Consider the following 22,765-nt stretch of genomic DNA (forward strand, 5'->3'; position numbering starts at 1 on the left):
TTCCTTCTGTGATCGTAGACTATCATGATGGATATATGAACAAGGCTCCAGAAGCTACTGCGGTAAACCATGTGGATCCGGATGAAGGTATCACGGAAGGTCTCTGTCCATTCACCATTCACGGTCTCACCAGGGATGCCTACGTCAACCTCTTAAATGATGATTATTAATCAATAAGGACAAAGGCTATTTGTCAGTTCGAAAAGAGCAAGGTTCTGGGTGTTGGTCAAGAACAAAATTCTCAAAGCTTATATCATAACCCTCAACTGTATCCTCATGTTTCCTGGCTATTTTCATATGGCTTGGGAGGCCTAAACAATGATCGTGGATCAAAATGGGTGTCCGAGTCCAAAAGAAAGCAACAGTTGCTTATGTATCATGATAAGTGTTTCCAACTGGAACCTTAATTTTCTCTCGTCACTTTAACCATAAACAGATTAAAAATGCGACCACCACTGGGTTTTTGCTCATCAAAAAACAAAATTTTCATGAGATTGCAAACAGAATCGTCAACTTGCCTTTGGCCACTTTGGAAAGTCTGATAACTCAACTCACAAATGGTCGCGTAAAGCCTGAAAGTGATGAAGAGAAGGAGTGTTTCAAAATGTTCAAAATTATCAATGACTTGCAGCCAAAGTGCAAGGATCTTTGACAAACTGAAAGTGAATGCGAAATGAAATATAGGCACTGACATCTTATCTGGGTGTGGAACAGTTGAACAGCAAGGATGCCTAATGTTGCATATGCATATGATGATATGAATTAAGAACTGTTTAAGTCCTCAGCAGATCTAAGAAAGAATTCTTCATCACAACTCCAGTTTTTAGAGAGAGATAGTAGAATACCTTGAGAGTGTACATGTAGGGGAATTTCAGAACAGAACAATGGAGGACATTCACCAGCACATCGATAAGTTGAATGCAAAGGAAGGACATGTTCCCCTGCCCAGACCCGTGCCTGTTCAATGTACAGAAAAAAACTGCCACCACTGTCAAAAGTGCACCACCTGGAAAAAGTGGTGGAACAAACAGTCTCTTGAGGTGGATAAGCTCATTTATCTTTCAAATCATCATCAATGTCTTCACAGATGCAAGGATAACAAGTATGGGACCTCAAGGCCCATTTCTCTTGAACAACTTATACAGAAACTACAGTCGATCCTGAAACAGGAGCTCTCGATATGAAGAAGGGTGAAGCGTGATTTAACACACTCACTCCAGTTGTTACGTATCTTCTTTGATGTAACACGGACGTTACAAGTCTCATGTTAGGAACTGCGATCAAATCAGTTATCGCTAATGTAACTGACTACATCATGAATACCCCTCTGAAATTGCATATAATGTTTGAGATGGTCCGCAAGGTATTCGATAGAAGTGAGACCCTTATAACTGGAAACACGGACAGAATACAGAAAGGCCACATGTTGTTGACAAAAATTGTTAATGCTTTGACGGCTGGTGAGGAGATCAGCGGACTGATGGCCTATTTGTATCTCTTGAAGCATGAAGATCACTATACGAACTACTCTTTTAATGTATGCATGTGAAAAAGTTTCATGAGAGAAGTACGTACAGCCTGGCAGGATGAGAATCTAACTGTTGAAGCAAAAATATTCACCGATCCAGAGGCTCCGAAAAAAGTTATATTGAGTCAAACTTAAGGCAAGTTTGTACCACTCTCTGCCGTAGATGATTACATATATAGATTTTCTATCTTTAATGGAATGTGCCTGTACGATTGAACACAGCGAGCAAAGAAAGAGTCACAGAAGTTTGCAAATGATGCTTCTGATCATGACTCGTCCCCAAAGTCTATGCGACTGTTCATCGATGATGAACAACGATGCCTAGAGCCTGAAAATGAAGAGGATGAACTTCTTCTCAGATCATCTTTGCACAGAACATCAGTTTGCAGTGTGAGAGATGAAGAAAGTGAAGATGAGCTTGTGCTTGAAAAGGAAGAGAATGAAGAAAGCTTTTCTGAGGTAATCTACTCCGATGAAGAAGAAGGTTGTAAAGAACAGAGTGACGGTGATGATGAGCTGCTGCTCACCTGTCATAATGCAAAAACATTTCAGGCAGATGAGAAGGCACATATTGCTGACCGTCAACTCGAACCTGCATGCTTTTTACATGCTCACCCTCAATATCCATCTAAGAAAGTAAGGTTGCTGCCTAAGGATGAGAGCATGATTCCCAATTTCATTGGTGGTGCACTGCCTCATAGAGATAGCAGCAATCGAGAGAGTACTGCATGACCATGCTAACCTTATTCAAGCCCTAGAGGTCAGGACAAGACCTTAAACCTGATCGTATGATGTTGTGGAATAAGGCATTTGAGCAGCATCATTTTATAGACAGACAGAGACAGGTCATGGACTATATGCACATCAGATATGAGTGTAACGATGACAGAGACAATTTTGCAAAGTTAAGAAAAGCGAGCGCAAAATTTGAAGGTATGCCATTTGGCATGAACAATGATGATATGGAGGCACTCGATGATGGTTACCGAATATATGATAATGCTGATGAGATTACGGCAGACCGGCAGACTATGATGTTCTAGGCAATGTTTCTGAGTCAGATAACTTGGGAACTAAAGCTCAATTGCACTTCACACATGATGCACACAGAAAATATCATGCACATTCTGAATGGATGGACCATCTTCCTGAAGGCTGTGATGCTGTGGAAGTGCATTTACCATCTACTGCATTTTTTGATGGAAAGGGACACATGGCTTCAGGGTGATAATCACTTCTTGCTGACCGAAAGCAAAAAATCATACAGTCTCTGACTGATCAAGCAGTTGCAAACAATGTTGTTGACAAGGCAACTGGAGCTGCAGTAGAAAAATATGTAGATGTGGTCAAAGTGATTGATATATATTATCTGGAGAAAGGTTCCAAGGCAAAAGAGCAAAAAGACCAAAAGCTCATCGACAATACTAGCAGCCTCTTCAATCTAAACAAAAAAACAGGAACATGCATTCAGAATTGTTGCCAATCATGCCACAGATCCCAGTGGAGAACAGTTAAAGATGTACCTCAGTGAGATGGCAGGAACAGGTAAATCACAGGTCATAAAGGCATTGATTCACTTCTTCAACGAACAAAAAGAGGGTTACCGATTTCTCTGTATGGCCCTGACTGAATCTGCTGCTGCTTTGATTGTCAGCTCAACATACCACTCTATACTAGGAATGAGCAAGTATACTTCAGAATTGTTGGTGTGTCAGTGCCGGTTCTAAATAACAGGTGGGTGTTCAAATGTTCCATTACACAGGAGGCAGTCATAGGTAAGTGAGAATCACAGGTGGATGTGTGTATGTCTAGCTAATCTGAATTACGTCATGGTATAAGACTGCCATCCTATCACAGGTGCCAGCAAAGACAACGGGCTCTTTGATCGTCACAGTACAGTCATTGCAACAGAGTGCATTACCCATATGCCAAGACACGGCAGTGTCATCTGATGAATGCATCGAGTGGTATCAAAAAAAAGGTTCAAACACCCACGATCGCAGAAGAATCGTTGCTGCCTGAGGCAGCTCCATCACCGACAAGGTGAATTGGTGACATCGTAAGAGGGCATGATTGATTAACTAAAGAGAATCATTCGAGCAGCCATTCAGATACAGACGATTCAGCAAAAGTCACACCAATGTGGTGAGGCCCATCGCAAGGAAAGTCGAAGACAGAAGTGTAGGAGGGCATGACAACGAACATCGATGAGCTTTCCACGCACTACACAGCCCATCCAATGAACGTTGTCCTCGTTCAACGTCGACGTTGTGTATACACGTTAACTCCTGAAATGTGCGAAAAGGAAGACGAGCGACGAGAAAAGGTAACGAAACATCGACAGCAACAGATCGAATTTGTTCATCCCAACCAGACGTGAAACTGGTCCTTTTCACCTCGCACCAATATAAAGCACCATAATGCAGAGCAAGCATCGAATGAGATCCTAGCACAACAACAAAAGCCTCCAGCTCCTCAGTTAATATAAGACTGACTGATAGGAAGCGTCGCTGATGGCTGAAATGAATGAAGTCGAGCAGTGCGAACACGCACCAACAATATCGATAGCCTCAGTGATTGCACCAAGGATAAATGTGATGAATGCATTCAAAAGCAATCCTCTGCAGCAACGTCGTCAACAACCCATCAGAGGAGATGCAAAAAATGATGCTCACCTCCACCGAGAAAATCGCCTAGCAATACAGCAAAAGCACAAGAAAAGCGCAGCAATTTGTATGAACATTATATGTTGCAGTGAACTTTCCAATGCTGCTTTGTTTATATTTTTAGCCTATGTTGATCCCAAGATATTTGATACTCTTTGAGGGCCACTCTTATCACCAGTTTTGTGGCACATATTCAGGTTCTACAAAACTCATACTTTCAGTACTTGGTATAGCCTCCCTTTGCCTTCACAACTGCATTCATCCTCCTTGGCATACTCTTAATCAGATTCTGACACACTTCCTTCCCAATAGCCTCCCATTCCTTCTCTACCCTTTTCCACAACTCAGTAATTCCCTTTGGTGGTTCCTGATACTCTGCAAGCTTCTTTTTAAGGTGACCGCACAAATTCTCTATGGGATTGAGATCTGGGGATTGAGAGGGCCATAGCATGGTGTTGAAATCATGGTCTTTGAACCAATTCTTGACCTTCTTGCTGGTGTGCTTGAGGTCATTGTCTTGCTGGAACACCACATCCTCCACATTTTGCCCCAATCCTCCAGGCTATTTTGCAGCTCATCCTCCAGAATGCTGACATAAAGGTCTGCATCCATCCTGCCCATACAGCCCCACATCATCAAGAATCCACCTCCAAACTTCTGAGTCCCTTCCACCAACCTATCACTGAGGCTCTCCCCTGGCTTCTTCCACACCCATTTCCTTCCATCTGACCCCATCCTGTTAATCTTTGTCTCATCTGACCATACCACCCTTCTCCAGTCCTCTACAGTTCAATACTGGTGAGCCAAAGCGAAGTCCATCCTCTCCTTCTGATGCCTTGCAGAGAGTAAAGGCCTTTTTTGCTTCACTACAGCCTTCATTCCTGCCTTCTTCAACCCTCTTCACACTGTATCTGCATTGACAACCCTCTCAGTAACATCTGCAAGAGCTCTGGCCACAGCAGGAGATGTGGTAGCCTTGCCAGTCCCAATGAGTCAAGTAGCATAGTGAAGATTGGCAGTAGTTAGAAGGGAAGGATGCCCTCCTTTGGCCTTAGGAATGGTGGGGCAGTGTGTGGAGCACAGTTTACTGATGATAGAAAAGTGTAGCCCAGTCAAAGCTTCAATTTCTCGAACAAATTTGCCATTCTGAAGCAAAGCGATGACATGGTTGACAGTTTCAGTAGCAACAGCTTTTGGCATGATGTTGGTTGAGTGTGAAGAGTTGTGTATGGCTGTTTGTACATTTTTCATGTTGAAACATGATCATCCAATCAATATTATCACAAGGAACCCTGTCAACACATCAAGAATCACAATATTCTGAGAACTTGTGCGTGCATCACAAAACTGTTGATAAGAGTGACCCTCAAAGAGTATCAAATATCTTGAGATCCACATATGCTAAAAATATAAACAAAATTGCATTGTAAAGCCATGCTAATAAGCTTTCAAATGAGCTTTTATGACATTTATTTGACCCAGTGGTTGAGGAGATATTTATCATACAAGTTGAAGTAAGCAATCTTATCAACAGTTTTGTGGGTCACTGTACCACTCTATACTAGGAATGAGCAAGTGTACTTCAGAATCAGCTACCAGCCTTCTTCAAGTGAGAGCATGTCTTCAGTGTGTCGAGTATATTTTTTTAGATGAGGTGTCAATGGTGGACTGTCACAACTTGTACAAAATATGTTCAAGGATGTGCTCAGTGGTAAAAAATGAGGAAAAACCATTCAGAGGAATAAACATGATTTTTTCAGGAGACTTTGCAGAGCTTCCCCCTGTGGGGTCAGGACATTCATTGTACTCTCATAAAGTAAGATCAGTACTGCACACCACCAGCAGTCATTATGAACAAGAATCATCCATAGACAAGGCACTTTGGCATCAGTTCACCACCATGGTAATTTTGAGAGAGAATATGAGGTAAAAGCAGCAAACTCCTGACAATGCGAAAGGCTTTGGAAAACCTCCTGCATCCAGGCAGACATACAGCATCTGAAAAGATGTATAGCAGATCATGCTGCAGATAAGCCAAAGTTGAATCAACTGAGATTCAGAAATGTCTCGATCATCACAGCCTGGAATGCTTACAGAGACAAAATAAATGAGCTCGGCTGTGCCTGCTTTGTCAGAGAGACAGAACAACAACTGATTACATTTTATTCTCAAGATAAGTGGAGATCAGATGCAGAGAAAAAGAGGAGAAAAACAAAACATGCCACTGTAAATCCACAGAGGTCAACTAACGTGATAGATTCTGAGACTCAATGGGTTTTGTGGAATCTCCTCCACGATTGCACTGATAACCATCCTGGTAAATTAACCCTATGCTCAGCATGCCAGTCATGATTAAGACCAATGAGGCTACAGAGTGTTGCATGACCAATGGTGCAGAGGGTGTAGTGGCTGGGTGGAAGGCAAGACCTCTGGAGGATAATAAGCTGGCCCTGGACACACTCTTTGTTCAGCTAACCTCTCCTTCTACACCTATCAAATTGGATGGGCTACCAGAAAATGTGGTCTCCATAAGTCATCAGCCCATGAAAATCACTTGCATCATGCCAAATGATCAGATGGTCACTATTGTAAGAGATCAGGTGGCAGTCATACCTAATTTTGCAATGACCGACTTCACCTCTCAGGGTCACACCAGGCCTGACAACGTGTATGATCTCCAAAACTGCAGGTCTCACCAGTCCATATACACATGCCTTTCTAGAGGATCGATATACGAAGGGACCATAATTGTTCAAGGCTTTGATGACCATAAACTGATGGGAGGCATCTCCAGTTTACTCAGGCAAGAATCTAGAGACCTTGAACTTCTGGACAAGATCACAAACCTTCGATATAATAAGAAGTTGCCAGACATAGTTCAAGGTGTAACTAGAAATCCTCTCATAGTATCCTATAGATCATGAAAAGGGACCCAGTACATCCCCAAAACAATGCACAGGTCTCTTAAGTGGTCTAACAAAGACCCATACCCACTGAATGACCCAGAGCCTGACAGTCCCTGGCAAATTGTCAGTAAACCAACTAGATGTAGTGATGATGCAAAACAAACCTCACTAGCACAGGATAAACTGAACAAAATTAAACCCATGTATAGGTATCTGCCTGCTAAAGGAACAAAAGCTTTGCTCACTGTTAGCAATAACCAGGGTGAAAAAAAAAGTGCATGCATGTCAGCGATGAAACAGGCCTCGATGACAAAAACATGAGGACTGCTTCACCCCTTTCATTATACTCAAGCCCTGTTAGTTTTATATGGGATGAGAACAACTACAGTTGTGCATATGATAGCTTTTTCTCCATACTGCTCAAGGTGTTCACAGATTGTTCACAGCAATGGAATAATATCATCAAGAACCAGAATGACTTTCTCCACAAGTTCACTAATGTCTTTACAAAGGTACTTACCGGTAAACATTCTATGGAACATGCAAGAGATGCTATCCATGCAAAATTGCAGATCGCACACTCCGTGACATTTCCCACCATGGAAAAAGAAGGCATGGACATCTACAGTTTGTGTTCTGCTATGTTTGAGTCTTCATTCTCTAATGTTACTGTCCATCTTTACTGCCTCCACTGCAATGTTGATGTGAATACAGAAGACACTTCCATTTATCTATAGGATTGCAGTTTGCCCATCTGGAGAGAATTCTCTGCTAAGTTAGGTTCCTAAAAATAAATAAAAAAAGCTATCAGAGTGGCTGCAAGCTCTTTTTCTCAGAAAGACTCAGTTGTCATGCCAAACCTGCCACACAAGACTGATGAGAACGTATGTCTTTGTCAATACCCCAAACTTCATGGCATTCATAATGAATGGTAAGCAACTTCAGCTAGATCCCACGGTGTACATCGGTGAAGAAGGCACAAGATTTTGCTTGTGTGGTATTATTTATTTTGGTGGCTTTCATTTCACTGCAAGGATTATTGATACAAATGGTCAGACATGGTACAATGATGGAATTGTCACCAGTAATACTTCAACATTAGAAGATCCTCTCAAGATGGCGCATCCTACTCTCCTCAGCAAAGCGTGTGGTAGAGTTAGCTCTGTGGCAATCTACACTTAACTTTTCTGAATGTCTCACCTTCATTGTGCTGGTCTGAAGTTTACTACTAAGACCTTCTCAACTAGTAATATAATTTCCATTTGCTCATCTTCATTGTCTGATCTGAATACCCATTTGACCTCATATCACTTTCTTGCACACATCTATGCACCATGAGTCAATCACTCCAGCAATGTGTATACTGCTCAAACTGTAGTTGTAAGTATCTTTGACAAACATTATTAAAAAAGCCCTTATAACTTTTTATGATCACTAATGTGACTGTGACAATCATCTTTGACAACATATAATTTTCAAAACACCTTACAACTTTTATCGTTACTGTCATGTAACTATGATTGTAATCATCTCCAATAAGGAAACATGCAAGTATGATTACAGTTCAACAAAAGCTAAAAGAAAAGCTTAAACCATTTTATTTTCACTTCATTTGAGAATCTATATAATTATGCATATATAATTGTATTATCTTTAAAAAAATACTTGCACCTTTCAAAATTTTTCATCTTAACTTTTTCAAAAGCAATTATTTACCATCACTCTCACACAACCATGACTATAATCATCATTGACAATATGAAACTTTTATTATCACTGCATTCAAAATTTTCTACAATCATGCATCCATCTTATATTATCATTGAATGAATAATCACAATGTTTCACTTTTACAATTCCTGAGATACGAAGGGGAGTTTGTGTGACACTAAGCACTAAGGGCATCTATGTGACATTTTTTCGTTCCTGTGAGCCACTTAAGCAATGCGTGGAAGAGTGGACCATTACAAAGTGGTTTCATTTTCTGCCCCTGTTCTGAGGTTAGGAGAGGGCCCTTCCTTTAAAACTTTCTTACTGTGTTACATTTTGTTCTTACTCAGATTTGTTATCTTTTGTAAAGGGTACACAAATCGGAGTTTGAACACGCATGACATGGCTGCTCTAAACAGGTGCAAATATTCAGAGCCAATCACAGCACTGAGTTTGCTAGGGTTAATGCCTTAAGGGCTGATGGATTTAAAGCCGTTCAAACCATTGTATTCAATGGCTTGAAAGTGATTCAAATCAAGGCATTCAATGGCTTTAAAGCCCGTTCAAACCATTGTATTCAATGACTTCAAGGCGATTTCAAACCAAGGCATTCAATGGTTTGAAAGTGATTCAAGCCAAGGCATTCAATGGCTTCAAAGCCCGTTCAAACCATTGTATTCAATGACTTCAAGGCAATTTCAAACCAAGGCATTCAATGGCTTCAAAGTGGTTCAAACCATTGTATCCAATGGCTTCATGGTGATTTCAAACCAAGGCATTGAATGGCTTGAAAGCGATTCAAACCAAGGCATTCAATGGCTTCAAAGTGGTTCAAACCACAGTATTCATTATTTTGTTATGTATTTCAGTACAGTGACACAAACAATGACTGATTTAACATTTTCCAGACTCATTATAGTCTCCCTTGAGAAACAAGCAATGAATCTTCACATTCCACTGCATTTCACTTCAATTCCTTCATTCTGAGCATATTAAAACAAGAGCTATTGATGCAATTGAGGTTTTCCATCACCACAGTATAGTGATCCATATTTCGAATTTTTTCAACTTTTGAACATACCAATAATACATGATAGATTACACATTGATGCTCTGCAATCGGAGCTGCATGCAGACCATTTTCTGGCTCAAAAAAGCGAAGATTTGAGGTCACAGAATGTATGAAGATGTCAGCCACTCAAATTCTCACGCTTTAAGGTGCCACAATGTGCAAATAACACCAAATTATGATGTGTGCATTGGTGCAACTACCTAGTTGCATCAATGCACATGTCATAGTTTGTCATTGTTTGTAAACAATGGGAGTTGCGCTTTTTTAAAATAAGGTGATAGGGCCGGTGCCGGCAGCGCCCGCTACGACGAGCGCGGTTATTTAGCCAGTGCGGGCGCTTAACAGGAAGGAACGATTTTGGAAGTGCGGTGAGTTCGCTCGCAGGTGAAGTGGTGGTGGAAAACAAGTAGTATTACACGAGGAGAAGGAGATAATTAGAAGGAGTGATTACAAAGAACAGTAATGTAAGGCGAGAGGAGCATGCAGATTAGAAAGAACAAGGAACATACAGATTACGAGAAGAGGAATTAAACGGTTAGGGTGAGTATATACGTTAGAGAGAAAAGAAACGAAGATGAACAGTAACGGTATGCATAGAGAGAAAATGAGAAAGGCAAGGAGCATTATAGTGGAGTGAGCGCGTTCAGTCGGTCGTATCCATGTGGTGGTAGCGTGCACACTTGAAAGGAGTGACGTTGAAATTATTGAACGCATATGCACGAGCGTTCCCGAGAAGCATCGACAAGGATAGATGCTGGAATCCCAGCATAGAATCCGTGCACAGCGATTCGCGACATGAGTGAACAGAGATGAGCACACGAAAAATACGGTAGGAGCCAAGGAGGTCATCATGAGATAATTGGTGGAGCGATCACTTCAGGGCAGACGTGTGCCGCCGATCGCTAATTTTCGCAGAGAGCCTTGTGAGCTTCAAATCGACAAGACCCACTACTGTCGTAGCGGGAATTAAAAACACATAAAACTGCACAAATTGGGAATTGAACTTCAGACTTCCAGAACACTTATGTCTCTGATAGTACCAACCATTCTATCCACTAGACCATCTGCTGTTTATGATTAACACAGCCCAAATATAATATACAGTGATTAACAAAGCTACACACATATTTTCGTGATTTTGACTGTTTTTCTTCTACCTTCAGATTGCCTGTAGCTATATCCACAGATAAATGAGTAATCAAAAGCCATACTTCTCAGCTTTCAAGTGAGTATCTGTTGGCTGAATTTTGATGATCTGTTCTGAAGATATATGCAACTTTATCAGGTGAACTCATTTATACACTTTTGTCACTAACAAACTCTAGTAGTTGGATAATCAGCCCTTTGCCTTAAACACTGCCTTAACCCATTCATGCATGTTGTGGATCAAAATCTGATGCACAAACCTGCCAATACTCTTTTATTTCTTTTTCAATTGCTTTCACAATTCTGTAATCTCCCTAAGTGGCTCCTCATGCCTTGCTAATCATTTTATGAGATACCTTCAAAGATGATCTATAAAATTGAGCTCTGAGAATTGACAATGCCATATCATTGTCTGAATAACATTTTCTCTAAGTCAGCTAAGTCAAGCTTGAGATTATTATCTTGCTGAAACACCATCTCCTTCACTTTTGCTGCAATGCTTCAAGCCATTTTAAAGCTCGTTTCTCAAAATGCTAACATAAGGTAAGATTCATCTTGCCATCAGTGTTAGAGGTATATGTCATTATAATGGAAAGCTCTTCTGAGGTCACTCTGAATATTTCAATGCAGTTTGATATCTTGCAGTTTTGCCAAGGTTCATGACATTCTAGAGGATGGGTTACAATGCCCAGGAAGGGTATCAGAGCCCTTTAGAGATGTGACTGATGGCCTCACCCATGTTTCAGATAATGTAAAGCTCTTCTATATATTACACATTACAGACTTTGCAGCATTTTCCATCACTAAAAAAGATGAAGCAGATATCTACAGCCTGTATTTTGCTATGTTTCAGTCTTCATCCTCCAATGTTATCATCCACCTTCATTGTCACCACTGCAATGTAGTTGTGAATGCAGAACATGCTTCCATTTATTTATAGGACTGCAGTTTATCACTTTGAAGAAAGTCCTCTGTTAAGTTAGGTTCTTCAAAAAGTAGAAAGATTTCAGAATGGCTTAAAAAAGACTCTCTTTGCATGCCAAAGCTGCAAAGAAGACTGATCAGAAGATATGTCTTTGTCAACATCCCTAACTTCTGTGCATTTATAACAAATCAGAAGCAAATTCAGCTAAATTCTGCTATATGCATTGAAGAACAAGGCATAACATATTACTTGTGTGGTATTATTTACTTTGGTGAGTTTCATTTTACTGCAATGATTGTTGACATGAATGGTCAGACACAGTACAATGATGGAATTGTTACAGATAATGCTTCAACATCAGAATACCCTGTGAGGATGGCACACCATTACTTTCCTCAACAAAGCACATAGCAGATTTGACTTTGTAGCAATCTACTTTAAACTCTGCTTAACCTAACCTTCAATAATGAAAATACAGTCTGCTACACACCATTGCCTTTCAACTGTCTTCTTTGCCATAAAATAATGTTACTCTAAACATAGCTGCTTCTCGAACAATCATGCCATCCTTGATTTCTGCTATAGAGACTGATATTTCAATGAAGATAACAATATGTTCCCCTCAATCAATGTGGTGAATATCATGATAAACTTATTAAAGTTCATTATAAAGAACATCATAACCTCAGGAATCATTCCAGCCAGAAATGGCCCTCTTATCCAAGTAAGACCTAGGTCAAAATCATCTATAGAACCTCCTGCATCCTGACTTTATGATAGGAATCTGGGAAGTCAGTGTCACGGCATGAGGGATGCATCGGCATGCATGGGTCATGGAGGAACTGGTCCATCGAGGCATTCAGACCATACAATGGCCACCTCATTAAGATAGGGACCTGGAATATAGCATCTTTTGAGGCTGTAGCAGATCAATGTCACTGCACAAGAAATGCATTGGCATGCAAGCAACCATGAGGATGAAAATACTTATAGTGATAAGAGTAAAAGTCATTATAGAAGTTCAATCAGTATACCTCCATTGAGAATGATGCTTCTCTTTCCTCCTCAGTGAGAGGCCAAACTGTGGCCCATTTAAATGTTTTCTGCATGTAGACAGGGGGAGGCAGTGAAATTATCAGCTTTCACTCATTGGCTGATCACCTTGGAATATGAATGGTGAGTGATCTCGAATGAATGATCTTGAAATATGAATGGTGAGACCTTGAAATATGAATGGTGAGTGATTTTGAAGGCCCAGGTGTAGCATTTATATCACTTATCACTTTTGAGGGAGTGATCGATGCATGCTGCATCAACAATGAAGGGGTCAATTGAATCAAAGTCAGATAAGAAAAATCAGTGCTAATTATAGATAACGGTGCTGGAGTTGAGTCATGGAAGAACTGGTCCATTGAATCAATAATAAGACCTAGGCCAAAATCTCAAGCCCTAATGCTGCTGCCTCATACTTCACCTCTTTCATACATGAGGCTGCTAACAAATCTTCATTGTCCTTATCTACTGTCTGGCAAAAATGACAGCCAAGGAAGTGTCATCGTCCATCTATCAGTGGCAGCATTGACATTGGGGGTCAGCAAGCTTTTGAACAGGCTTGAGAAACATTTTAGCTGCTAGATACCTTCAACCATTGATTGCAAGTAGCTTACAGAGATCATTATTCTGCTGTGCCCATAAGCTTTCAGTCACCTGAGCTTAGACATCCTCAACTGTACTGCTCTACAGTCATTTTGTGCTGCATTCAGATTGACATGCTGAAAGTCAGAAGATATAAATGATGTAGTCAGTTGACCATTGTCTTCAACATAATAGTCATCGTAATATGTGAGTCATGATAAAAAGTGTTGGAGTTCTTTTAAAACTTTTCTGTTGTTAAAGGTAATTATAATCATGGTTGAATAACAGTGATGGTAAACATTTGCTGTTGAAAAAGTGATGATAAAAGGGTTTTGAAAGTTGTAAAAATAATTCCAATAAAGTGATGATAAAAATTGTAAAAATTGTGCAAGCAACTGTTGTTAAAGATAATAATATAGTCATAGTTGTATAACACTGATGGTAAAACTTACTGTTGAAAACATGAATGTAAAAAGTTTTCAGTGTTGTAAAAGTTATTCAAATAAAGTGATGATAAAAATTGTTGAAGTTGTTAAAATCACTGGTATTAAAGATGATTATGTACTCATGGTTGTATAAGAGCAATGATAAAAATTTGCTGTTGAAAAAGTGAAGATAAAAAGTTTCAAGATTTAAAATAATTCAAATAAGGTGATGATAAAAATTGTTAAAGTTGTAAAAACAACTGTTGTAAAAGATAACTATAGTCAGAGTTGTATAAGAGTGATGGTACAAACTTGCTGTTGAAACAATAACTCAAATGAAGTAATGATAACAATTAATATTGTACAAATAAAGCAATAGTAAAATGAATTTTCTAAAAAATGATTCAAATAAAGTAATGATAAAAATTGTTAAAGTTATAAAAAATGTTGTTGAAGATGATTGTAGTCATGGGAGTATGAGAGTGATGATAAAAATTATTAAAGTTGTAAATTATTAAAAATGATTATATAATGATGGTTGTGCAAAAATTGACAGTTATCTGCATTCTGAGTTTGTGATCAACATGAACCTGTTATTGGCCTAGAGGTAACAATTATGTCCATCTGAACATCATCATTTTTCTCTTCAACAGCAGCTGCATGTAGGTTCAACAAATATTACAACAAACTCATAAAAGTATCAGTAAATCTCAGGACCTCAGGAATTGTTCCTGCCAGAAATGGCCCTCTTACCCAAGTTTTTCTTCATAGGCCTGTGTAAATGCTCAGATGTTGGTGGCTTGTCAATTACAAAAGATAGATGATAGCTCACAAATTGAAAGTATATATGGTGCAATTCTGGTGAACAAGCAGAGTGACATTCAAACTCTTCAATCAGTCAGTCCAGCACTGTTAATAACATAAATCAGGCAGTGTTGAATTTATCATACACTTTGAGTCAAGTTGGTGATATTTAAAAGGGTCAACAGCTGTAAAACAAATCATAATAAAATACTCACTGACAGCAATGTTTTGATTACAATTCAGGTTCAAGATGCTATGGAACATATTAAGGTAGTACTTCTTCAATGCAAGAAGCTATTAAGGCAATTCGTCAATCAATATAATTACTGCATACAGAGATGACCAATGACACACAATTTTCTTAGTTGTTGCCCATGTTAGAATACATGCCAATTCAAAAAAGCCTGTTTCAGAGTCTCAAAGTTTTACGATGCAATGCTTTCATCAGAAAAAAGTGCCTCAATTCATCCTTTTCCTACTTTAGACAGCTGTGGCAGTGCATGTTTTAGAAAGAGTAAAGGATAGCTCCTTTGAAAATGTAAGATTCTTGATGAGGCTGGTCTCATATGGTCTCAAGCCAGGGAGGCAGAGTATTTTTATCCTTCTCAATGATTTCAGATAATAGCTCAAATGGAACAGGATTTTGTATCTCTGATTTAAAGCAGAGTTTGTACAAAGGCTGTGTAAAGAGAAAGTATGAGCAATAGAGTTTGAAGGCATCTGAATTTTGTTAGACATGGTGTGAAGATGTGCAGTGTCAAAACCCTGCTAGTATATAAATGAATAAGGAATGTGAAGAAACTAATGTGATCGATGAGTGGATCACATCTATATCTGACTGTGTTTCACATATTTCATTGGTTGAACTCATGGCTAGTGGCCTTGTCACTGGGTGAAGCAATCAATAATTTAATGTCAAAGATGGTTAAGATATTGAAGAAAAAGTTCAAATCTTTTCAGCATCTTTGCTGTCAGTTTGTGATAAAAATTTAAAATATCTTTAATTGCAAAAGATGATAAAAAGGTTGAATGAAAATTGACTGAAATATTAATAATCACTTTTTCAATCATTTTACAATCTTTTATGTAAAAAGTTTTGTTTTTCATTTTTAATTACAAATAATAAAATATTGTGATCATATCACACTCTTGTCATCATTTAGTATGAAGGTTAAATTTAGGTTTATATATTAGCACTATACTAGTACTATAACCAGAAAGGTAATACTAAGATTCTAATCTTAGCATATGCTAATGCTAAGATTCAAATGTTAGTACTAAGGTGTGAAGGTAAGTGCTGATGTTTGAAAGTTAGTACCAAGGTCTGAAATTTAATACTATATATGCCAGCACTAAACTAGTACTAAGGCTCAAATATTAGTACTAAGATACTAAGGTTTGGAGGTCAGTACTAAGCTAGTGCTAAAATCTGAAGATCAATACTATGTCTAAGACTTTAAAAGATAGTACTAACATCTGAATCTGAGTATTAACCTTTATGTCCTAATATTGGCTTAGTGTAGAATGATAATGATGTGACATGATCACAATATGTTCATCATCTTTGATAAAAAAAGAATAAAAATGTTTTTTGAAACATTCTATCACAACTTTGTCTAAAAGATTGTAACATGATTGACAAATGATTGCTAATATGTCATTCAATCTCCTTTCAATTTTTCATCATCTTTAAAAACAGAAGATGTTGATAATATTTTAAATTCTTTTATCACAAATTGACAGCAAAAATGCTGAAAAGATTTGAACTTTTTCTTTAATATCTTTATCATTTTTCACCTCAAATTATTGATTGTTTTACCTAGTGTTATTGATTGCTTCACAGTGATCATTCATAGCAATGTCATATAGACAGTATCTGTGAAATAAAAGATGCTGAATATAATTTGTGTGTCCATGATTTTGAAAGCTTGTAGAAAAATATTGATATCCTTCATCTTATAAGTCTGAAGGATCTATCAATCATGAGTGTCCACTAAGCAAAGTATGATTCGATGAATTATTGAAGGCACATTTGCTTCCCTGTCTTAATTTTAACCTTTGTCATCATCATTCAACTTATCACAAACTTAGGATGCAGAGCGCTGACTAAGCCTATGACCTTATTATCAGACACTTACTACTGGTTAGTCGAAGTGTGGATGGGCACAAAGATGATCAAGGTAAAGCAGTGCCTTGCAAGTGGGCACTGATAACACTGTGTGTATAGGTGTAGCAAAAATGAGAATAAGTCTGGGAGACTTATGCATCTCAGAGCTCTGGCTTATATACATGAGCGGAGAGACCCTTGATACCCTGATACCCCAGAACTGCTAGCTAATGGATATTGTCTGATTGGTTATCACTACCTGTCAGACTACGTGTGTCATGCATGCCGAATCTCTGAACTACTTAGTAAGATCATGAGAATGGTATTGCCTGTAATGGCTACATCACCGGTGGTGTGACATCTATCTACCTTGTATATGTGAACTAATATCTCCTTAAGGACATATCTTCGGTGGTGTGTGTCTTTCACGTAGGATTCTTCTGGAGTCTGACCATTGCTTCTAGGTGAGATGATATTACTGTATAAGTTAGGCTTACCTAATACCTGCACCACTTGTCACATGTATGAATATCACGTGATATGTCACGTGACTAGACCTGAACCTCCAGAGCACCTAGGACTGTCAGTACTTCAGGTACCAGTTCGTTCCTTTTTGGACAGCCTGGTGCTGGTGTCATGTGATGTCTTGGTCATGTGCAGATTGAAAACGTGAAAATCTGTGACACAACTGAGATCATATATATATTAGGGTCAAGATCACAGCTTTTATCTGCTCAGCACTTTGCAGCTAATATTTTACAGCTAAAACAAGCATACATTGGATGAAGCAGTTGATAATTTAAGGAAAAAGGTGACAAAGATATTGAAGAAATGCTCCAATATTTTAATCATCTTCACTTGTGCCTTGCTAGTATTAAGATCTAAAAGGTTAGCACTATGATAATATCAAGCTAGTACTCAGATTTAAATGTTAGTGCTATGACAGTGCTAAGATTTAAATGTTAGTGCTATGATAGTGCTAAGATTCAAATATCAGTGCTGACATTTAAATCAAAGTATTGACCTTCATATTTTAGTACTGGCTTTGTATGAAATGATAGTAATATGTCATTATAACAATATGTTTAACCTCTTTTAATAAAAATAACAATAAAAGGTTTTAAAACTTTTTTATCATAATTTTTATTTAAAAGATTGTAAAAAGACTGAAAACTGATTGCTAATATGTTATTCAATCTTTTTTTGATCTTTTCATCATCTTTAACATGAAAGATGCTCATAATATTTTGCATCCTTTTATCTCAATATGATAGTGAAGAGGCTAAAAAGATTGAAACTTTTTTTTGAATATTTTTATTATTTTTGTCTTGAAATTAATTGTTTCATTCTGTGACATGAGAATGCTTGAACAATAGCTGACACTATTGTTTATATACATATATATAGGTGTAAATAGGGTTTTTTGCAAGCAGGTAACTGTGGATACTATAAGATGAGTGAAAATAAATCTGGGCTCTTCAGATGATAACATCAATAAGATATCAGAAATTATATCTGAAATATGAAGCATTATTAGCAGAAAGCCTTCTCTAAGCTAAATATGCATAGTGAGAACTTCTCACTATAATGTTCTTTATCACACATATGCCTTATTGCTGTAGTTGTGATAGCCTCATGATTATGTTTTCCACATACAATATTGTTAATGTTCTTACCTTACATATACATCATGTTGGAGAAACTTCAATTGCACCAGTAGCTCTTGTTTCCGTATGCTGAGGATGAAGGACTTGAAGTGTAAAGCAATAAAATGTAAAGATCTGTTCTCATTTCTCAAGCAAAGACTATAATAAGTTCAGAAAATGTTAAACCATTCACTCTACATCACAAAATGGTAAATGCCATGGTTCGGATCACTGACAAGACATTTAATACAGTGGTTTGAATGGCTTTGAAGTTATCAGCTCTTATGACATTAACCCTAGCAAATTCAGTGCTGTGATTGGCTCTGAATACTTGCATCTGTTTGAATCAGCCATGTCGTGCAGGTTCAAACTCTGGCTTGTATGCTCATTAAAAAAGATAACAAATTTGAGTAAGAAGAAAATGTTACCCAATAAGAAATGTTTGAAGGAATGGCCCTCTCCTAACCTCAGGACAGGGGCAGAAAATGAAACCACTTTGTAATGGTTCACTGTCCCACACTTTGTTTAAGTATCCCACAGGAACCAAAAAAATGCTGCATAGATGCCCTAAGTGCTCAGTCATGTACAAGCTCTTTCTTTGTACCTCAAAAATCATAAATAGGTGAGGCAGTCTGAGTCTTCAGCCACCATGATGAATTGTTAGAAATTCTGGTTCATATTTTGACCTTTCTAAATGTTTGAACATATCAATAATACATAGTTAATTCCATCTTGATGCTCTGCAGTCAGAACAACATACAGTCCATTTTCTGGCTCAAAAAAGTGAAGATTTGAGGCCACAGAATCTGTGCAGATGTTGGCCACCCAAATACTCACACTTTAGATTGTCACAATGTGTGAATAATACTAAATTATGACATTTTGTCATTTGTGCAACTAGCTAGTTGCACAGATAGCAAATGTCATAGCTTGGCATTATTTGTACAATACTTTGAGCTGATCTCAATTTAGTTCATCTAAAATCAAAATGTCTCCTCCTGAGGCTTTGTGGCTGCAAAACATCATGCTTATAGTCCGAAAAATTGTTATTTCTTTTAATGCACATAAAAGGACTTAGCTAACCACATAAAATTGATAAGAAACTTCATGTGAAGATTAACTTCATTTCTGACCCTCATCATTCATTCAAGGTGACATTCTTCCTTGATTTAGTATCACTGGGTGAAACAATCAATCATTTGAGGTGCAAGATGATAAAGATATTGAAGAAAAAGTTCAAATATTTTCAGCATCTTTACTGTCAATTTGTGATAAAAGGATTCAAAATACTATTAACATCGTTTCTTGTTAATGATGATGAAAAGATTGAAAAAAATTGAATGACATATAAGCAATCATTTTTTTGATCATTTCACAATTGTTTAGACAAAGTTATGATAAAAGGTTTGAAAATCTTTTTCATTCTTTTCTTATCAAAGATTATGCACATATTGTGACCATGTCACATTATTATCATTCTACACTAAGCTAATATTAGAATATAAAAAGGTTAATACTTAGGTCCAGATGTTAGTACTATCTCATAAAGCCTTAGTACTAGCATAGTATTGATCTCTACATCTTAGCACTAGCATAATACTAGCATATGCTAGTAGCACTAATCTTCAGACTATAGTACCAGCTTGGTACTAGCATAGCGCTACTTTTTGAAGCCTTAGTACTAGCATAGTATGAATGTTTAGACCTTAGTACTAACATTTAAACCTTAGTACTAGCTTAGTACTAGCAAAGTACTGGCATTCAGATCTTAACACTAGCTTGATACTAGCATAGTACTAGCATAGCACTAGCATTCCGACCTTAGTACTAAGTTAGTATTAGCTTAGTATATATATATATTGCTAGCATAATACTAACCTTCAAACCTTAGTACTAATCTGCAGACCTTAGTACTAGCTTGATACTAGCATAGTAGCAGCATTCAGATCTTAGCACTAGCTTAATACTAGCATAGTACTAGCATAGTACTAACCTTCAGACCTTAATACTAGCATATGTAGTACTAGCATTCAAATCTTAGTATTAGCATACTGCTAACATTAGAATCTCAGTATTACTCTTCCGATTATAGTACTAGTATAGTGCGAACATGTGAATCTGAGTATTAACCTTCATATTGTAGTATTAGCTTAGTATATGAAAACAAGGGAGTGACATAGTCACAATATTTTCATCATCTTTGATCAAAAAAGAGTGAAAAAAGATTTTAAAACCTTTTATCATAGTTTTGTATGAAAGATTATAAAATGATTGAAGAGTTGATTATTAATATCTCATCCAATCTTCTTTCAATCTTTTCATCATCTTTCACAATAAAAGATGTTGAAAATATTTTAAATACTTTTATCACAAATTGACAGTGAAGATGCTTAAAAGATTTGAACTTTTCCTTTAATATTTTTACCATCTCTCACCTCAAATTATTGATTGCTTCACCTAGTGAATGCTGCAGGGTTTGCAATGTGTAATATGTAGAAGAGCTTTTCATTATCTGAAACTTGGTTGGATCCACCATTCAGCTATTTACAGCCCTTAATTTCCTTTCTGAGCATTCAATCTACACTTCCAGGATGTCATGAACCTTGATAGTGTTTATGATGGCTGTATGCCATGGCTGGCAGGATGCAATCGAAGGCATTGGACATCACTATGCTGATCACATAGGATGGTTTATGTGAGGATGCAGCTTATCTGCTGCTATCATGATCATCATATCATGACACAGTGCCACTTCATGGTCACACATTCACATTTGATCTCATTGTCAGCCTATGTACAGATCTTAATCCTGACCAGTATTACATTGCTATTCATCAATTGAAAGAGAAGGAAAAGAATCATGAGGCAAAGGTAGCAGTTTTAGAAGATATTCTTGCTTTTATTAAACTCCACAAGAAACATTACAAGCTTATGGCTAGTGATCAATGCTGCAAATATGGCAGTGTAGATGATCATAGCAAGATACTTCAAGATATCTGCCATTTTAAGCTGTATTAAAATATTCAGAGTGGCCTCAGAAGAGATTTTCATTATCTTAGACTTGGTTTTCAAATCCTGAGTGGCTGACATACTTACAGGTTCTGTAGCCCTCATAACTATTCATTAAGCTAAAAGTCTGCTATTGATAAATATAATCACACTCAACATGTTCATTGAGTATATTGTATAGTATGTATGCTTTTGATCAAACTCTGATGCACTATATATACAAATGGTACTTTGAAATATTGAACATAGCATGGCTAGACATTGTCTGGCTGAATACAGATTCAAATTTGCTGTATTATGAAGATGATGACAGATCACTCATGATGTGAGGCTGTATACCTGTAAAACTGATAACAAGATGACTCTGACCTTTATGTTACCATTCTGAAAACTGAGCTTCAGAATGGCTTGAAGCATTACAACAAAGGTGTAAAGGAGATAATAATTTCAAGTGTAACTTTAAACAGACATGAAGATGACTTAAAGAGAATACTCTTAAGACTATGACATGGCCTGATCAATCTTCAAAACTTAATTTCATATATCATCTTTGAACTCATCTCAAAAACATATTAGCAAGATATGAGAGGCCACTCAAAGAAATTACAGAATTGTAAAAGCAGTTAAAAAAGAAATGAAAGGGTATTGACAGGTTTGTGCATCAAAGTTTGATCAAAAGTTTACATTAATGTCTTCAGGCAGTGCTTAGGACAAAGGGTTGATTAATCAAGTACTATGGTTTTTAGGTTTGAAGGCTTTGGATTGTTAGTGACAAAAGTGTATAAATGAGTGAGCCTGATAGAATTGCACATATCTTCAAAACAAAGCATGAATATCTAATTAAAAGATACTCATTTGAAAGCTGAAAAGCATGGCTTTCTAGTGCTATATTATTCGTGAGCATAGCAGCAGCCAATCTGAAGATAGAAGGGCAACAGTGAAAATTAAGGTGGCTAAAAACTTACATTAGTTAAACAAGGAATAAAAAGTGTCATAACTTCAGAAAATGCTAAATCATACATTATTCAGATGATAGTATATTGTTGGCCAGATTAGATACAGTGGAACGTGATAAAATGCAAATGTTTGAAGTGTTTCGGAAGAATTCAATTGATTTGATGAATATTGACCACAGATACAGTACTTTGATTGGCCATGAATATTTGCACTTATTTGGATCAGCCAC

General features: G+C 37.5%; 3 protein-coding genes across 3 annotated transcripts; 2 read left to right on the forward strand and 1 right to left on the reverse strand.

The window, feature by feature from the left end:
- Positions 1–421: 421 nt before the first annotated feature.
- Positions 422–652, forward strand: LAESUDRAFT_648245 (uncharacterized protein; the record flags this gene model as incomplete). Its single annotated transcript, XM_040904098.1, has 1 exon — positions 422–652. A coding segment is annotated over one exon (231 nt), but the record flags the coding sequence as incomplete, so codon positions are not given.
- Positions 653–3,489: 2,837 nt separating this feature from the next.
- On the reverse strand, positions 3,490–4,016 carry LAESUDRAFT_723343 (uncharacterized protein). Its single transcript, XM_040908398.1, has 3 exons — positions 3,903–4,016; positions 3,667–3,825; positions 3,490–3,609 (listed from the first exon to the last, which is right to left on the reverse strand). The coding sequence occupies exons 2-3, from the start codon at positions 3,719–3,721 to the stop codon at positions 3,512–3,514; spliced, it is 153 nt and encodes a 50-aa protein (XP_040766781.1). The 5' UTR covers positions 3,722–3,825; positions 3,903–4,016; the 3' UTR covers positions 3,490–3,511.
- A 4,008-nt stretch (positions 4,017–8,024) lies between these two features.
- Positions 8,025–8,282, forward strand: LAESUDRAFT_647728 (uncharacterized protein; the record flags this gene model as incomplete). Its single annotated transcript, XM_040904071.1, has 1 exon — positions 8,025–8,282. The coding sequence occupies one exon, from the start codon at positions 8,025–8,027 to the stop codon at positions 8,280–8,282; it is 258 nt and encodes an 85-aa protein (XP_040766782.1).
- Positions 8,283–22,765: the final 14,483 nt, after the last annotated feature.

This window comes from Laetiporus sulphureus (genome assembly GCF_001632365.1).
Source record: "Laetiporus sulphureus 93-53 unplaced genomic scaffold LAESUscaffold_9, whole genome shotgun sequence".
Classification (NCBI taxonomy): domain Eukaryota; kingdom Fungi; phylum Basidiomycota; class Agaricomycetes; order Polyporales; family Laetiporaceae; genus Laetiporus; species Laetiporus sulphureus.